Raw genomic sequence first — 18,536 nt, forward strand, 5'->3', positions numbered from 1 at the left:
CCTTGACAAAAGTATTCTTAGTAAGATGATAATAAAGAGTAGTCATTTGTATCTACTTTTTTTAAAAAAAAGATCTTTGAAATCATAGTTCATTTCTGTGTAAATTCTGCTGAAAAAAAATCTGTGAGGTATTGACAAATACTGAGCTTTGCTGTAAGGAAATATTATTTGACTAAATATGAATAATCTTCTGGGTAATATTAAATACCTTGCCTAAGTTATTAGCTGGTTATAAGCATGTGAAACATTAGAAGACTAAATCCAAGTTGAAGTTATCCTATGGTCTAGTTAAAGGTGTTCTGAGAACTTTTTTCTTTCGCTGGACTGTCTTAAGCAAAAATTACTTTGACAATTCATGGCTACTGTTAAAAATTTTATCATGTTCTTGCTTTGTTTCTTCTAGGGATTTAAATTATAATAACATGGTAGAGTTCCCTGAAGCCATAAAAGCACTTCCAAATCTAAAGGAGTTGTGAGTATTACTTATTCTCCCTTTTTACCAATTTTCTCTCTCCTTTTATAAATAAAAAGGGGAAAAAAAATCCTGGATCTAAGAATGCTTGTCTCATTGTGCAGGAGCCTAAATTATGTTAAGTTATGCTATTTGAAGCTACAATTAAAAGAAAATATAATCATCATCTAGAAGAGGGCATGTGTTGAAAATTATTTTGGAGTTACATAAGCAGGCAATTTATTCAGGAGAACCATTAGCATAGATCTTAATCATGAGATGGTCTTGGCCTCCAGTAGCAGATTAGGTAATCATTGATGACACACATTTTATTTGTCCCCTACTTAAGAAATGAGTAAGAGAAGTGAAAGTACAGCATCATGTTTGGTCAAAATAATTTCTTTCTAATGAAATATTTTCAGTTTAGCTGATGTGCAGTAGACAGAAATAATGCCTTTAAAGTTATTCCTACAGATTGAATTAGTCCTGTTGCAATCCTTGTTATGGCAGGATTGGGAATTGGGTAGATACGATGAAGATGACTAATGGTTGATTCTGCTGGCAGTATAGTTTTAAATGTTGGGTTTTTCTTTGCTAATATCTTCAGGGGATTTCACAGTAACTACATTTCCATAATTCCTGATGGTGCATTTGCAGGAAACCCCCTTCTAAGAACGATGTAAGTAATTTTCATCCATCTATTTTTAGCCTTTAGCAGTCAGTGACTGTAAGAACAACCACTGAAACATGTTTTATATTTCCCAGACATTTGTATGATAATCCTTTGTCTTTTGTGGGGAACTCGGCATTTCAGAATCTGTCAGATCTGCATTCCCTGTAAGTACCTTCTTGACAATACCATACAATAAATGGGTATGAAATGTTGTGGCTAAGGACTCAAAATAAATAAATTTTCTGACTCCCTCTTACATTAGAAGTTTTTTTGGTTTTTATTCAGTAAGTTTTAATAAATATTGTTATTGTTGGGAATAGCTAGTTTCTTAAGGTCTATTAAATATGCTGTCCAACTTTTTTTTTTAAAAAAAATTACCTTTCATAAGATGCATAACCCAAGGCCAAATGCTCAGATTCTCAATTAAACAATCTGCAATGTGTCCTTGGTGTTTTTTTGAGCCAGAGATGTACATTGTCAGAATGTTTTGCAGGTTAGTGCATGTATGCTCTTAAAAGATATCACTTCTGGGGATAATGAATAATAAGCAAAATGGAGTGTGACTGTGAACTACAAACTACACTTTTCATATGTGTATTGATAGCACTCTTTCCAGTTCGATGAATTCTAGTTGTTTGCTCATGGAGGAGTAATTTATTAAGCAAATGAGTAGTATAAGAAGCAGTGAAAAGACTTATTTTTCACACATTATTCAAGTGTAAAATTTTAAAGCAGTAAGAATGTTAGAATGTCTCCAAGGTGTAAATATCTACCTGATAATAAGACTGAGTGTCGCAATTCAATTCCATAATTGCTCACAGCTAATTTTTATGGGGATTTTTTTTTTAGGGTCATTCGGGGTGCCAGCATGGTGCAGTGGTTTCCTAATTTGACAGGAACCATAAATCTGGAGAGCTTGTAAGTGTCTTCTGCAGAAATAAATTCTTGGGTTTTCCTCTTGTGAAGTAATTGAAATACAATTCGTGGATCTGGAGAGCAACCACATGTATCTTCTCATCCTGTCAATAAATGTAATGATAAGGTTTTACTCCCTGGGATACCTGGGTGCCACTTAATGGGGTTTTTTTAAGTAGGGGAAGAACAGAAAAGCCTATGAAAAAGGCCATTGATACTAACCCCTTCTCCCAGAACTGAAAAACAGAAAAATTGTCCTCTTCCAAAAAAAGAAAGAAACAAAAAAATTTTGGTGGGTGTATCTAGCACCCCAATAGCATTCTATTCTTATGTATCCTTGTTATGCCATCTGTCATAACCAAAACAAGCATTTATATGTGTGGGTTTGTTGGGATTTTTTCCCCACAGAACTCTTACAGGGACCAAGATAAGCAGTATTCCTGTTAATTTATGCCAAGAGCAAAAGGTGCTTCGAACTTTGTAAGTATACATATTGTGCCTCTCTTCATACATCAGAATGTTTTGAAAGAAACTGAAATCTAATTTAAAGTGTTGCTTTGAATTTTTCATCCTAGTAGTTCTACCAAAGTTGGAAATGTGGTTTTCTTGATTGTTCAAATTAAGATTTTTGGCAGATTTGATGTAATGCCTTACATTCCTTAAACAGAGTCCCCTTTATAGGGATATTTCTTTCATGCATTATGAGAGATATGTAAGGTGGTGCTTATCTTCAGATTTGTTCTGCCACCATTCATTCTTAACACAATGTTATCTGTGTTTAGAGGTTAAAGAAGAGTTTAGTTATAGTGCTTTGACTTTTTGTGTTCAGGGACAGAGGAGAGAGCATCAGGAAACAAAAGAAATGGAGATGAGAAATAGGAAGAAGATAGCAATACAAGGGGTAGACATAAAAAGCAGTGAGGATGTGTTAAAATTATTAAATTAATTAAAAAATTAAAATTAATGCAAAAAACTCAAACTGGTAACTGAAACCATTAGGAGGATGGGGAACAAAACATGTTTGCAAAGGATACACACAGGAAAATGTGGAACAAAAGCAAATCCTGGAAAAGGGAGGAGAAAAAATACTTCTGTTTGATAGAAGAAAAGCAGGGGAGAAAAAATGATGAGGTGGGATTTGTTTTCAAACAGCCATTTACCTTTTAAATAGAAACTTTAAGATTGTTTGCTTGTTTCTAGTCTTTTTTTTCTGTTTCCTTTTTTTCTGCATTGTTTCACAGAACATTCTGAGTTTTCCTAGCTTTGCTTAAGCAATTACCAGCACTCTAAACAAAATTGGCACCAAATTTGTGCTTTACATACAATTTACCTAGTTTATTCTAAAAAAGCAGTTTCTGAATAAATATTTTAGATTATAACTCTCAGAATTCAGGGAGCAAGTTTTAAATGTTTTTTAGGGTATGTGTATACTAAGATGCAGAGTTCACACCCGTGATTCCCTCTGTCATTTTCTCTAAACTACTCTTTGTTTCTCAGCATAATGATACTAATAGGATGATTTTTCTGTCAATCTATTTAATAGTTACAAGTGATGAGATGTTTCAAGTAGAAAGGAGTTGAACTAAGCACTCTTCTCCCATTTTCTGTTTTGAAGGGACTTGTCTTACAACAATATAAAGGACCTCCCAAGTTTTAAGGGCTGCCACACCTTGGAAGAAATGTAAGTAGAAATAAGTGTTGTTTATTTTTATAAACCCCTTAGTATTCTGTGTCCACATCTCTAGAGACTTTTTTGTTTCATGTTTGATCTTAGTTTTTGAAAATTAAGGACAGAGAGAGATAATATGATCTCTCATGAGACTGCTTGTGTCTTCCTTAATTAGCTAATACTTAATTATTCCTGTGGCACAAAAGAAATGAAAGACACAGCTTAATCCTGCATTTCATAGTAGTATTGCTATGCACATAAATGGAATGGTTAGAATATGCTTAAAGACTCCACACAGAATGGAGTGTTGTTTGAAATTTCAGTATGACTCTTCAGTGTTCACAAAGTGTTATTTTTAGCTTGAAATTAATTCAGTCCACACTTAATAGTCTCTTCTAAATTAAACTGAGTTGTGTATTGGGATTGGGCAGAGGTGCCACGAAAATGCTTTGTATTAACATAGCTGATGCAAAATACTTGACAGTCTGTCTGCAAGTGGAAATGAGTAAAATCTTGTGATTGATAAGGCTGAAGCCATCCATTAGCAGACACCAAGCTATCCCTTCATTTGAAATCAGCTAATAAAGTTCTGTTTCTGCTTCTTCTCTTTGCAGTTCCTTACAGCATAATCAAATCCATGAAATTGCAGAGGACACCTTTCAAGGACTATCCTCCCTTCGTGTCCTGTAAGTGCATATATAGCTGCATACTGAGTAAAAGAAGATCATGTCTTTGATTCCCATGTAAACTGATGGCAGGGTTTGGTGTTAAAAATTTGATTGATGGCAAAAGGCCAGCAGCCAGTTTCAGCCCTGTTCCTTCTATTCTCCATCTTATTTTTCTAGCCTATAAAAATATTTTTATAAAAATGAAGTCTAAAAATGAGATTTTGTCAGTGGTCCAGTATTTGGCATTGTAACTATATTATTTCACTATATAATATTTGTTGGAGAGATCCTATCTGTTTTCCTCAGGAGAAGCAGATAAGCAAACAAAATTGTCTTCTCCCCTTGCAACTCAAGCTATATTAAGTTAGCAGGAATAACAATCCATAAATAGACAGGTATTTTAAGAAGAATGTTATGTGAAGTCATGGTGGTCCACCAGAGCTGGAGCTGGATTTGAAAGCAGAGTAGATTTTGCTCTTCTGCTTGTTCTTCTGTTGCCTTCCCCCGTCTCTGCCAACATAGCCTGCTACAGATGCAGTTGTCATCAAAGTGGTTATCCTGGCACCTTCAAGCTGGGAATAGGTGATGCCAGAGCCAGCCTCTGCCTTGGGTGCACAGGTTGTGCTGGCTGTGTCAGAAAGAAAGGGAAAGGGAGCAGGAATGGGAGATGGATTCTACGTCAGTGATGAAGCAGGATACAGCTGCCTTACCAAGGAGTATGGCTGCTGTTAGACCTGGCTGAATGGGAAGAGAAGGGATATATTCTGCTTTTCTGATAAAAGATGGATATATTTATCACCTAAGCTTTTTTTCCTTAGTACATTGGCTGTTACATTTGGTGAAACTGCCAAAATAATCTCCTATGGAATTCATTGCAGGGACCTCAGTAGAAATCGGATCCATCAGATCCACAAGGGAGCTTTCATCACTGTTGGAGCTCTTCTTAACCTGTAAGTAGGCTGTTCTGTGCAGTCACCTCCTCTCTCTATCATCAAATTGCTGAAATAATAAATATTTTTAGCTTAAAAGTGATGTGTTCATCATTTGTTTAATATCTGTGAATCAGGAAGGCTCTTGCTAGCTGAATATATGCAGGGCACACTTCTTTAGAGTGCCTACTGTACTGACAGGCATTTCCAGACCACAACCTCATATGATAAAGTCCCTCCCTACTTTAATGAAATGTTCACCAGAGGATCTTCAAACTTACTTTGTAACATGGTCTTTATATATTCACATTTCAGAGACCTAAGTTTCAATGAGCTCAGTTCTGTTCCAGCTGAAGGATTGAGTGGCCTGAACCAGCTTAAACTCACAGGCAATTCTGAATTGAAAGAAGCTTTGGCAGCAAAGAACTTCGCAAAACTCCGGTATGTTGGTAAATAACAGCACAGAGTGCTTGCAGTACCAAGCAATGTGTTACTAAATGTTCATAAATGAGTATGTTAGTACTCATTTACAAATGATCAGGCCCTTTGCTGAGTCCTGTATTATCTCAGTGTTGGTCTATATAAAGGGCATCTGACTGCTCTGGTGTAAAAGCCAGTTGCAGATAATTTTCTTGGGATTTTTTTGTTTTTCCTCCACAGCTTTTCAGGCAAGATATCATCTGACTTGAGAGTAGTGCTTTGGGTAGATTTCCATTTGTTACTGAACTGAGCACATCTGTCTTTCACAGCGTGGAAAACAGGAGCTGACACACAGGTGTCTGATTACATAATCACCATGCTTTATGTATATTTTCTTGGAGGCAAATTATAAGAATAAAAATAATCATTGGCATGGAAACCTGTAATTGATTTTTGTGGGAGATGGATCAGACAGTGATGAACTCTTTTCCATTTTACAAAGATCTTTCTGCACATTTAGAAGAAGCAGTCTGCTGTTCCTCCGAAATATTTTCAAGAAGAGAATTCAGGATAGTTGATATTGTAGTCCTGAGTGAAAAAAAAAATAGATTCTGGTCTGTTCCCTCATTGTTTATGTGGTTTATTAGAACTCTGTGAAGATGTACTTCTTCTCTGCCAGAATAACAGTATAGTACATACCATTTCTGCCAGGTATAGTATAATAGTATGTATCATTTCTGCCAAACATAGAAAAAATAAAAATCTTGTTTTGGTATCACAGAATGAAGAGTTAGAAGGATATATGTAACCCAAGGTTGTGGTCATCTGGGAATTATCTTTCTTAGAAAACAATTACTCTATAATTAGCTCATCCAATTAGTTTTTATTTTAATTTCTACAGCAATGCTACAAACTAACCCTGATCAGAATTTGGTTCGTATATATGGAGTAGAAAGAATAGTAGAGAGCTAAATATCAAAATATCATCTTCGTACTTCTCACTTGTATACACCACCTGTCCTTTATCTCGGTGCAGGAGTTCATTAGAAATGGTCATACCTGATCCAATTTGAAATAGTTTTTATCAGCCACTGTGAGGAAAAAGATTTGAGTTTAGTACTGAAGTGTGCTACTTAAATATTTTTAATAGGTGGTAATTGTAACTTTCATTACAAAGTTTAATGGTCTTCCTTGTTCTGCCTGTATTTCAGGTCACTCTCTGTACCATATGCTTATCAGTGCTGTGCATTTTGGGGTTGTGATTCTTATCTAAGCTCTAATGCTGAAGATTCTAGTCACCAAGATCAAGGTGCCTTGATGGATCATGAGAAGGGTAAATGTTTCATCGTACTTAACCAGCAGTATTGTTTTGTACCAGACTAGAATAGTAGTAGTGTGTGTTGCCTTTGATTGAGGGAATATGAAAAATGTAAGTCTTTGGAGGGATAGTAAAGCAATTTCTGAAAGTGCTTAGCAATTGCTTACAAATCAGCAGTGCCATGTTACTTCTAAACAGTTGAAAGATATGTTGGACACTGAAAGACTTCCCTGTCTGAAAAAAAAAAAGTAATTAAAAAAAATTCAAACTGCAAGTAATGCTTCTGTCATAGTTTTATTCTCAGTGTTTCAGCCTTTCTATTCAGACAGGACGTGTCCTTCCACTGTCTAATTCAGGTTCCCTAGATCTTTCCCCAGTGATCAAAGATGTTGCTTTGTTACAAAGCCACGTGAGCAGCAATTTCAGTACTGAGCATCTGACCTTATGTGGCAAACCAGAACAACTTCACTTGTCAAAAGGCTCAGGTGTCAGTGAGCTACTTCCATCCTAGGCAGCTTCACTGCCATTTCACTTATTTTTCTTCCTGCAACTAACATGTTTTTCACTTCTGCAGCTAATGCAGATATGCCAAGAAATGCGAAAAATGAGGAATTGGGACAGACTATTATTCACTGTACACCAGCAACAGGTAAATCTTAAAATGTGCTTTAGCCACACTGAACTTCAGGCATGGTGTTATGCAAAGAGTTGAATGCAGAATTACATCTTTCATTCCTGGTAGTCATTCTGTACACAGAAGATTAAATTCTTCAATGCTTTTGTTAAAACTTGATTTGATGTCAGTGTTGTTTTGGATGAGAAATCACAAAGATTTGACTCAGCTTTAGACACATAGCCCTTTATTGGAGAACTATGCTAGGAAAAATACCAAAATTTATTTCCATAAGCAGAATAATCAAGACTGTAATGCTCATAATTGGAGTCTACTGTGTTTAATGCAGTGCCTCCTAATTCTACCTTATTTTTGCCAAGGAGGTATCTGTGGAGCAGAGTGTATCATCTGTTCTAGTGAGAGTTCAGCCTGTGCTTTAAAAGCTTAACTCAAAAACTAACTAAAAACTTAACTCAAACTGCTATCATTGGTGGTTTTAATGAAGCTTAATGTCTTTCCAGGAGAGAGGACAAGGAGCACTGGTGTGATCTGTTCACCAGCCTTGCTGTAGCCTCAATAACTGTGAGCAAAGGGCTGTTACAGGTAGCTGGAGTAGGCAGTAGCATCTTAAACTGCTAAACACACTTGTGCAGTGAACACTCTTATTGACATACCAGATTTACTCCAATTCAGGCATGAATAGTCCAGGAGTGTTGAATGTCTTTGATCTTGCAATATTTTCATTTTAGGCAGCTTTGTTTCTGCCCTTCTTGTTTCTCTTACTCAAACTTCAAATTTCTGTACACCATTCCACCCAACTCATAAAGGAATTGCTGTGGTGTCTCTTACCTTCTTGCCTTTGCCACAGCCTCTCCAGAGGATTCCTTCCATACATCTTGTACCCTTTTGTCTGCATAAACAGGAGCATGCAGAAGGACGAACAGTATACTTCCAATGAAGTTACTTCTGGATGAGCAGGAATTTTCCAAGTCTTATTTCTTTCTCTTCTCCTAACTACTATTTTATGTTATGAAAATCTGTCTATCTTTTGAGCTAGCTTTGGCTGTAATATCCAGAATATCACAAGGATTTCTTGATCACAGCCAAAAAAACCTGTAGTCAGAAAGTCAAATATATTATTAATGTAATTGTATATAATCTGAAAGTTAATTTGCTAAAGGTGCTTACTTGATTTTGATCTCCTGTTTACAGAATGAGAATTGAGATGGTGTGTTACATGGGTTAAAGTCTTTAGCTCTTTCTTTTTGTCCATGCCAGAAATGCTGTAATAGGTCTAAAAGAAAGAGCTTGTTCTACAAGTTCACAATTTGCCTTGTTTTTCACTAGTCCCTCTCATACTAACAAGTTTCTATGCCATGCTGCCATCTGGTCATAAGATACTCCACCCACCATGTAAATTCTGAATCATTGCTCAGCCTGTAGATCCACTTTTCACTTTGCCTAAAGAATGGATTGTTGAACAGTGGTGCTCAAGTAGCTCAAGTTCACTGAAACACCCTTCTGAGCACGAATTTTTGCCCCCTCCCAGCATGGGCTGGGAATATCAGTGAGAGAGGAGGGTAACTTTTAACTCCAAGGATAGCTAGACTTTGGGAGAAAGACAGGAAAGGGTGGTGGCTTTTATTTGTCTAAAGCACAGCAACTAGAAAAATGGCTTCAAATCAATTTTTGGAAGCACAGAGTTGACATTTTAAAATTTCATAAGTAGGAAGTTGTTTTTATTTTTAAGTAGATCATCTTAGCAGGTATTGCTGTGTCACATGAATGTATTATAAAGTTAATTATTCTGTCATTGATGATTTACTTGGGAATACGTGCTAAAAAGGGGTTTTACTCCTGATTTCCTGATAATCCAGTAGGCTCCATTATTTTGTGGCCAGAAACGAAGCTTGATCATTTAAATAAACAAAAATGTTTGGTTTTTTTTTTTTGCTTGGCAGTTCATTAATTTCTGGAAGTTGCTTTAGGCCTTGGGGGATTTTTGCCCTGACATTTAATCATTCTTGGCAGTTCTGTTCCTGCCTGCATTACCTTTCCCCTGCCTAAAGGAAGGGCATGTGCTGCTCAGAGCCAGGGTCACAGGCTGAATCCAGCTCAGAAGCTCCAGCCTTTATAGTTGGGAATTTTTCTTGAGCTCCCTGAGTGGTCCTCAATTGCAGGGAGGGATCCTGAGCTATTGTGCTTAGGACAATTAGCAGTGCCTAATGGGGGGATAGGAGAGGTTAAATTCTTCTGATTGTTACTTAAAATCAGGAGGATTTCCCTATGGAATAAATAGCAGTTGGGGGGATTAGAAGGGTAAGCAATAGTAGTGACCTTTTTTTCTTGTCTCCTATTATTTTGTTTGTTGGATTGTTTTATTATATAAGGTGCTTTAAGTGGCAAAAGAAGAAGAAAAAATAGTTTTGTCATATGACTTTTCAAGCTCACAGTGCCTTTTAGTGGCAAGGCTGGGGGACTAGGCTTGTGGTAAATGCCTGTCCCTATTAAAGCTGATTAAACTGAATTTGTCTGCTGTTCTGCAGATACTTCCTTGTGACCAAAATTTAGTCCACAAGGCATAAGGTTTGTGAATAATTTTTTGAGAGAACGTGTTCTTTCTAAAAATTCTCTTCCTTTACAAGGGGATTGTGAACATTCACTTTTATATTTTTTGCCAAACTTTTTTATGAAGTATGAAATCTACATAAAATAAAGTATTTAGGTGACACTAATAAAAGCTATTTTGAATAGTTAAAAGGTAATTAAGTTTGTTTAGCTAGCTTGTTTATACAAAATGCTCTCAAGTGACCATTCACTGCAGTAGTTATTTCAGACATAATTAATTAGTGAATAACTTCAGCAGAATAGTTTACTTTCAGCTGACCTATTTAGCAGTTCAGGTGTGTATTCTATTCATGAATTAATGAGGAGTATGCTTTTAAGACCTTTTCAAAATCTTACTTACTAAGGCAGATTTTTTTTCCTAAATTTGTTGTCCTTCTGTTTGTTTTTTGTTTTCTTCTAGGTGCTTTTAAGCCTTGTGAATATTTATTGGGCAGCTGGATGATTCGCCTTACTGTCTGGTTTATTTTTTTGGTTGCTTTATTCTTCAACCTGCTTGTCATGTTAACAATATTTGCATCCTGTACTACATTGCCATCTTCCAAGCTGTTTATAAGCCTGATTTCTGTCTCTAACTTATTTATGGGAGTCTATACCGGTATTTTAACATTCTTGGATGCTATATCTTGGGGAAGATTTGCTGAATTTGGCATATGGTGGGAGACTGGCAGTGGTTGCAGAATTGCTGGGTTTCTTGCAGTTTTTTCATCAGAAAGTGCAATTTTTTTCCTGATGTTGGCTGCTGTTGAACGGAGCTTCTCTGCAAAGGAGTTCATTAAAAAGGGGAAAAGCAATCGCCAAAAACAATTTCAAATTGCAGCATTTTTTGCTTTCCTGTGTGCTCTGGTAGCGGGATGCTTACCACTTTTTTATAAAGCAGAGTACTCAGCATCACCCCTTTGCTTGCCCTTCCCTACTGGAGAAACACCTTTGTTAGGTTTCACGGTAACTTTAGTGCTACTGAATTCATTAGCATTTTTGCTAATGGCCATTATCTACACTAAACTCTATTGCAACTTGGAAAAAGAGGATCTCTCCGAAAACTCACAGTCCAGCACGATTAAGCATGTTGCTTGGCTAATCTTCACGAACTGCATCTTTTTCTGTCCTGTTGCGTTTTTCTCATTTGCACCGTTGATCACTGCAATTTCTATCAGCCCTGAAATCATGAAGTCTGTTACTTTGATATTTTTCCCATTGCCTGCTTGTCTGAATCCAGTCCTGTACGTATTCTTCAACCCAAAGTTCAAGGAAGACTGGAAGTTGCTCAGGCGCCACCTGACCAGGAAGAACGGAGCAGTAGCAATTGCTGTCAGTGCTCAAGGGGGCTGCGTGACGCAGGATTTTTACTACGACTGCGGCATTTACACCCACCTGCAGGGTAGCGTTGCTCTGTGTGAATGTTGTGAATCACTCCTTTTATCCAAGCCCATGCCCTGTAAACATTTAATAAAATCCCACAGCTGTCCTGCACTGGCAGTGGTGCCTTGCCAAAGACCAGATGGCTACTGGTCAGACTGTGGCACGCAGTCGGCCCACTCTGACTACGCGGACGAGGACGACTCCTTTGTGTCAGACAGCTCGGACCAAGTGCAGGCCTGCGGCCGTGCGTGTTTCTACCAAAGCAGAGGGTTCCCTTTGGTTCGTTATGCCTACAACATACCAAGAATTAAAGACTGAAAAGGGCTTTCTGCCATCAGCTGTTCCAATAAAGAGGTATAATGTTTCGCAGACTGTTGCCTGTTTTGACTTTTCAAGCAGGAAGCACTTTTGTAATCGTTATTTAGTGTCATTTGTAAAGAAGGGAAGTGGGCAGTAATTTCTTGAGCCATACATTTAAAAAAAAAATTAAATAAATCAATTGCCCTGACTGTAAATAATTGGTAAACCAAAACTGTTACCCAATATTTTTACTCTTTTCACACAATAGTGATTTCTTTAATACAGTTTTTACATGCTAATGGTGTGTTACCACATCATATTGCAGTTGTACTTTGCTTCATCTGGTGGTGAGGTAAGTTCTATTGATTTTTATTTTTTTTCCCCCTGCAAAAGCACAATATAAAGGACAGCTGTTTAATATTACAGAAATTATTTTTAAATGTGACTTTTCTATAATTAAGCAAAAAAAACTATTGCTAGCTTTGTATAGTATATTCAGCATTGAATCTCAGGATGCATTTTATTGCAGGGCCAAAAAAGGGATTTATTCTCCCATACGTAACTGTGACAGCAATATCAGAATAATGTGTTTGTTTCATATTTTAGCTAATGTTCAATTAAACAAAACTGTTTGTTGCAGTAAAGTACTTGTAATCTGCAATATTCTGTAGATTTACTGGAATAATTTTTAACAGCTGTCAGGAATAATAGGGTTAAACACATTTTTCCAGTGATGATGCATTACTTCAGGTGAACCACAGCAAGTTTCTTCAGTATTATGCAGTCGAGTCATACCCTTGGAAGGAATGTTGGTGTTATTGGGGTGTTAGCAGAGATGTCACTGTACACAGCTCATGTCTTAGCAATAAGACTGGCTAATACTCTGCAGCCTGTTAAATGTTACAGCACTCCAGTAATACCTATGGATAGACTGATATTTTATGAAATGGAGGGGAAATGCAACACAATTGGGCAGTAAAAAAAAAACATTTTTCCAATTACTTTACTGACAGTGAAGTACACGGTGCAAAGTCACTGATTTTCACATAAATCAGTGCAATCTGTTTAAAGCATTAAAGTTCTGAGACCCAAATGATTTAAGTACAACCAGTGATCAATTTTTAATGTTTAGTTTGAAATATGATCAATACAAAGTTATTAATGCATGATTAAGTAATTATGTAAGGTTTTTGGACAATACACTAGATAAGAGCAAATCCACTGCCATCCCAGTTACTCTGGAGGAATTCTTGTTAAGATCTAAAGCTAGATTGCTGTTTTGAGAATTAAACTGTACATACTGTTCATACAATGAATTTTTATCTTTGTATTGTAAGTTATTTGATAGAACCCATGATGGGAAATGTGGCTTCAGTTCATTTTGTTAATTAAAGCTACCTCCTAAACAATAGTGGCTGCCAGTAGCAGAATGTTTAAAATGTGGTTTATGTACTTTTTTCATTGTAAATAGATGTGGTTGTATATTGTCACTATAATAAAAACAGGATCATTGTATATCAAAATCATGTAGTTTGTACAAAGTATGGGAGGAATATTTACTGTATGCTGTTAATTTTGTAAGCCAGAATATTCAAGTGTAAAAAGGGAAGAAAACCATCCAAGAGTTGGTAATTCTTATATTTACACTCATGAATATTACATCTGCAATTAGCATGAAATGTTACACTGAAAGCAAATAAAGGGTACATGAATACCTATGGTTATTTATCTCTGTTTTTCAAAAGTTCAAGCTGAGAACTGTGCACATGTAGAATTATTGAGCATAAATTATGTCCCATCTGTTCCTTGGCTACATGTAGTGGAAGTTTCAGGAAAGAATTGTCAGAAAAACAAGAAAGTTGCCTGTTTACAAGTGGATTTATGATTTCAGAATAATGATGACTCTTGGCATGCAAAAGGTTAAAAACCTTAAGTGTTAGCCCTCATCTCTTGATTAAAGGTGCTATGTATTGTGTTTGAGTGGAAATGTTTTAGTATGTTTTGAATGATCATACAAATTATAATTTTCATATTGATACTTCTTTATGTTGAAAATTTTGGGGGATTTTTAAGCCATCGTTGTATAAGAGTCTCAGCTTGTCCCACATTCCCTCTGTTGGCCAACCTGTTAAGGGTAATAAGAATGCTTCTCAAAAAGGACTGTAAATGTCAGCTGCCATTTATAATCAGTAGGGAAGGAAATCCATCCATGAAGCTTCCAGAAAAGCTGTAATATTTTCAATGTTCTTGCATATGGATTTATTTATTCTGTTTTACAAGTGAGTCTTTGTGCCGTGCAGTTTAAAAAGGTCAGATGTGATCCATTTGAAGTTCTAGTATTTCACTGTATCTCAGTATGGTTTTGGAGTTCAGTTTTATTAGCAATTAACTCTTTAATGCAGTCAGCCCAGTGTCTTCTAGCACACACTGGTTCTGTCTGCTGCTGGTAGAGGGGAAGGAATATGAGCAGCAGCTACTGAAACCAGCCTGTAATGAAGCAATGCTGCAAAACCCGCCTCTCTCAACATGACCAGGTGTGTGGCACCCATGGACGAGCACATAAGGAGAATCCAGACAAATCCAGCCATCAGGTACTTAAAGCCAACTTTTGCTGCATCTTCACTGGTCAGGCTGATCTCGGGCCAGGGCACAGTGGCATGTTCAGATGTTTTTATCCACTGGGAGTTTGCTGACACTCCAAAAGCAACGTCAAATACATGGGGCCAGCTGGCCTTAAAGCTGTTTTGTGTTAGCAACATGTGGAATTTTTGTTACCTAAGTACCAGTGGCTTTCTGAGCTGACACCTCAGCAGTCTTTTCAGTTAGGTAAAGCTTCCTGATTTCAGTTTTGAGACTGAAACAAGTGAAACCACAAGTTACACCCTTCTGGGGTAGCCACACAAAATAAATACTTTAAGGATTTATTGAAGGGAAAAAAAGGCTTTGCTGTTGACTTCAAATGAAAAACATATGGCAAGGAGAGCATTTTGTTGTTGTTTTTGTTCCTTCTACTGTTGTGAGGAAGCACCTTTTTCTGGGGAGATGGTCACAAATAAAATTGCCAGAGGTATTCCCTCTCTTTCTTCCATTAAGAGTAATTTCTCACAGATGGATATTAGCCTGCTCTGTGGCATTATGCTGGTGAGAGCTCTTCATTTGAAATTGAGCTTTTTCATTCTTTTATAAAAATAATGCATCTGCTTTGCAACTTTTTGATCTAGATGCCTTTTGCCTGTTTTCATTTCTTTCCAATAGAATTTCCTGTTTATTCATGAATTTACTCAGAAATTTCAGACTTACACAAAGATACTTCAATAATTCTTTTCATTTTGATTACTATTTTTAAGCCTTACAGTTCAATTTACAGGGTAATATTTTTAATTAAAAGCACAATGAAGGGTTTGTTTTATATGTACTCTTAATGTTTTTTAATTACATCAATGCTTTTGATCTCTTACTGTTGGCATAAGTTTATTTTCTTAGCAGGAAGTGTTTTTCAATATTACCTTTCACATATGGTACTGTAGAGTCTGATTTAACACTAGACTCTAGTTGAAAATTATTCAATAAAAAAGGAAATTAACTCTGAAATGGGATATTATGTGTCACAGATTGCTGTTTTCTGTATCTTTGTATACTGTAAGAACTATTTCATATGTTGCACTTCTGGCACTACTCCAATACAAAGTAACATTGTTTAGGTTTTAAGTAAGAAATACTGGTTTGTGGTCACTGTGGTATTTGCTATAGGGAACTAATTTTGATTTGAGGGTAACGAAATATGAAGTGTCTCACTGGTTTCCAGTAACAAAAGCATAACCTGTGTTCTGAAAATTCCAGCCCAAAAATGAGCAAGTAAATCTATTACTATCTAATGCTTAAAAAGAGAAAGACTTTATGCAGAACTATAAACTAGCTAAAGAAGCAAAGGCTGTTCAAAAGCAGGAGGGCTGTGATCTTCAACTAACATAAAAGAGCTGGGTTGAGTGATTCACAAAGATGTGATTTTACATATGTTACATAGAGTTCTTGCACATTTCCCCAGATGAGAGAAATTCTCATCTGGAGGCCCTATCCCTTTAAAGCAGATGGTTCCACATCTGCAGTCAGCAGAATCTGGGCTGGGACTAGCAGAGTATACAGTATACTGCAAGGATGAGAATACATCATACCATGAAGGAAAGTGAAGCAATCCAGGACCTCTCAGGTTTCACCTCTAATCAAGCAGAACTACACATTCAGGCACAAAAATAGCCAGTAGACAAGTACAGGCAGTGTTGCTTGAGCTCTGACATGGAGTGTGAGCCAAGTAGCTTTCTCCTTTGCTCCCATGCCTTCCACACTATTTTTCCTTATGCTGGAAAATCTGAAGACTCAAGAAAACTTTAATTCAACTATATTTGGTTCAAAATTTTTACTTTTTTCAAGGCTGCAAGTAAAATAGTCTTTTCTTCAAGCTTAAAGCTTGATGTCTAAGCCTCTGTTTCTCCCTAAATTTAATAGGTTTTTTTTCCATGTTATTATTTGTATATTTCTGTGTTCCTTAATGTCTGTTGGGGAATTAGACATGACATCTGCAAGCAATCTGATCTCATTCTTTTCATTAATTCTGGCTTATATTCATCAAGTTGAACTGGGAAGTTTCTGCTGGCTCTTGTGTTTTTAGAGACTGAGTTCATCAGATTACAGTTGTATTTCTAAAACTGAACAATTCAAGCGTTGGCAAATCAAGGTGCTTAGTGATTGAGAGTAGTTATTTGTGTCTAGAATTTAAATCTTTTCTGTCTGTTACCTAAGGTATTGCTTTCTTGATATTTTATGTGTAAATTTTTTTTAAAATGCTGCGGGTGGCTATTAGGGAATATTTCTGAGAAATTTGTCATGAGCATTTGGTTGTTCAGACACGCTGATTGGCATGACCATGCAGACAGAAAGTATACACATTGTGCTATTTTTACTCTGAATTTTACTCTCTCTCTGTTGCTAGATAGGTTTAAGTGCTTATTCTATAGTCTATGACTGTGAGCTAGCACTGAAGGACTAAATGTAGTTTTTGTAGTTTCTTCAGTGAGAAATTAGGATGATTTTTCACCCTGGTATCTACCATAGGCATGTGTGTATATATTTATGCACTACATTCAATTGTTTGTGGCAACTTCTGTACTTCATTGTGGCAGTTTGATTTTGCCTATGGGTTTTAGCAGTGTTGGCATGTAATTCTTGCCAGGGCAGCTTCTTCTGGCATTCAGTTCACAGAATTAAGGTTTTGCCATCCTTGCAGTATTCCATTTATCTTGTTAGTCCTTCTGTGGCCATGGGAGTTGTGTACCTGAACCTGCAGGACTTCTGTTTCAATGCTTTTTTACAAAATTACATTATTTGGGCTTATACTTTTCCTGTGTTAACTAGGGCACAGTGGCTGGTGGAGCTGGCTTGACAAGTTGAGCAGAATGGTAAGAGGGATAGTAACAGTATTAATGTTTTGACATCTCTTCAAAGTTGGAATGCTTCTGCTGTTCCAGCAACAATGCTTTAATTTCCCAAAAGATGAACTGGCTTTTGCCACCCTCTGTATGGGCAATCTTGATACATAAACTCTACTGGCTTGTCCCAATACTGAGGTTTGTTAATATAAACTATTTTCCAAATATCTGCTCCAGCATCCTGAGAAATTCTCATATTCTGCAGGATGGGATAGGAAGGGAATAGACAAGCTCAAATGTCTGTGTTTGGCGAAAGTGCTGCTGCGTCACCCTGAGACATGGATTTCATAGTTACTCACCATTCCAGGTGACAGGGGCCTCCACTAGAAGTGAGATGCCCAGTGCAGTGAGCTCCAGCCTCAATTTACTGAGACAATATGAGGCTTTTCAATTTTTCTATTTATTTATGACTGTTGCCAGTCTTGACTATGAGATGGGCTTTAAGGTCAGGGAAGGTTTTCAAGCCTTCTTGAGACATTTTGAAATTACCTTGGTCTGCAGCCTGTTGAAATACTTGGAGTTTTTGCTCACAGTGCTTGGGTAGCCATGGAGTGGACAACTTGTATGCTGCTTTTATTTCTTAGCTGAATGCGGCATGTATACAAAAGTTCCTATGAAACCACTGGTGGTTTGTGTTGGAACAAAGCAGAGGCAATGGATTGTGTAACTTGTATCCTAAGAATTCAGACCAATTTCAAATTTTCTTCTACTTGTAACTTTACTTGGCATGAAATTTAGTTTCTAGTGATATTCTGTTGTCTCCAATACTTGAATCATCAAATTATTTCAACAGGTGTAATTTGTTTTATTAGATACTGTGGCTAATCATAATTGATTCTTTATTTTATGATAGTCAGCTCAACAATCTACCACAAGTGGATGGAGTTATTTAAGCATCATGAACATCAATTTGGTACATAGTGATGCACTCAATATTCTGGGGGTGCTTAGATCAGAGATCTTTTTTGTGGTTTTCAGCTTGCTGGAAAACAGTTCTGTATGATCATCTGGTGATCAGCGATGCAATAACATTTGGATTTTTTTTTTTTTTTACAGGAAACACACTGTTAAATACTGTCATACCAACCTGTCAAAACTGCAGTTCCTTGT

At 36.7% G+C, this 18,536-nt stretch overlaps 1 protein-coding gene across 1 annotated transcript in view; it reads left to right on the forward strand.

Moving 5' to 3' along the window:
- LGR4 (leucine rich repeat containing G protein-coupled receptor 4) overlaps positions 1-13,661 on the forward strand; it is a 71,894-nt gene extending 58,233 nt beyond the window's left edge. Inside the window, exons 7-18 of the mRNA XM_014259017.2 lie at positions 404-472; positions 1,059-1,130; positions 1,217-1,288; positions 1,974-2,042; positions 2,448-2,519; positions 3,655-3,720; positions 4,323-4,394; positions 5,255-5,326; positions 5,621-5,746; positions 6,937-7,058; positions 7,618-7,692; positions 10,685-13,661. Of these exons, the coding sequence (XP_014114492.1) occupies positions 404-472; positions 1,059-1,130; positions 1,217-1,288; positions 1,974-2,042; positions 2,448-2,519; positions 3,655-3,720; positions 4,323-4,394; positions 5,255-5,326; positions 5,621-5,746; positions 6,937-7,058; positions 7,618-7,692; positions 10,685-11,961 (2,164 nt within the window). The 3' untranslated portion in view covers positions 11,962-13,661. The remainder of the gene's footprint in view (positions 1-403; positions 473-1,058; positions 1,131-1,216; positions 1,289-1,973; positions 2,043-2,447; positions 2,520-3,654; positions 3,721-4,322; positions 4,395-5,254; positions 5,327-5,620; positions 5,747-6,936; positions 7,059-7,617; positions 7,693-10,684) is intronic.
- The last annotated feature ends 4,875 nt before the right edge of the window (positions 13,662-18,536 follow it).

Source organism: Pseudopodoces humilis, chromosome 7, assembly GCF_049639895.1.
Source record: "Pseudopodoces humilis isolate 2021_Gansu_Grassland_sample_001 chromosome 7, ASM4963989v1, whole genome shotgun sequence".
Taxonomy (NCBI): Eukaryota; Metazoa; Chordata; class Aves; order Passeriformes; family Paridae; genus Pseudopodoces; species Pseudopodoces humilis.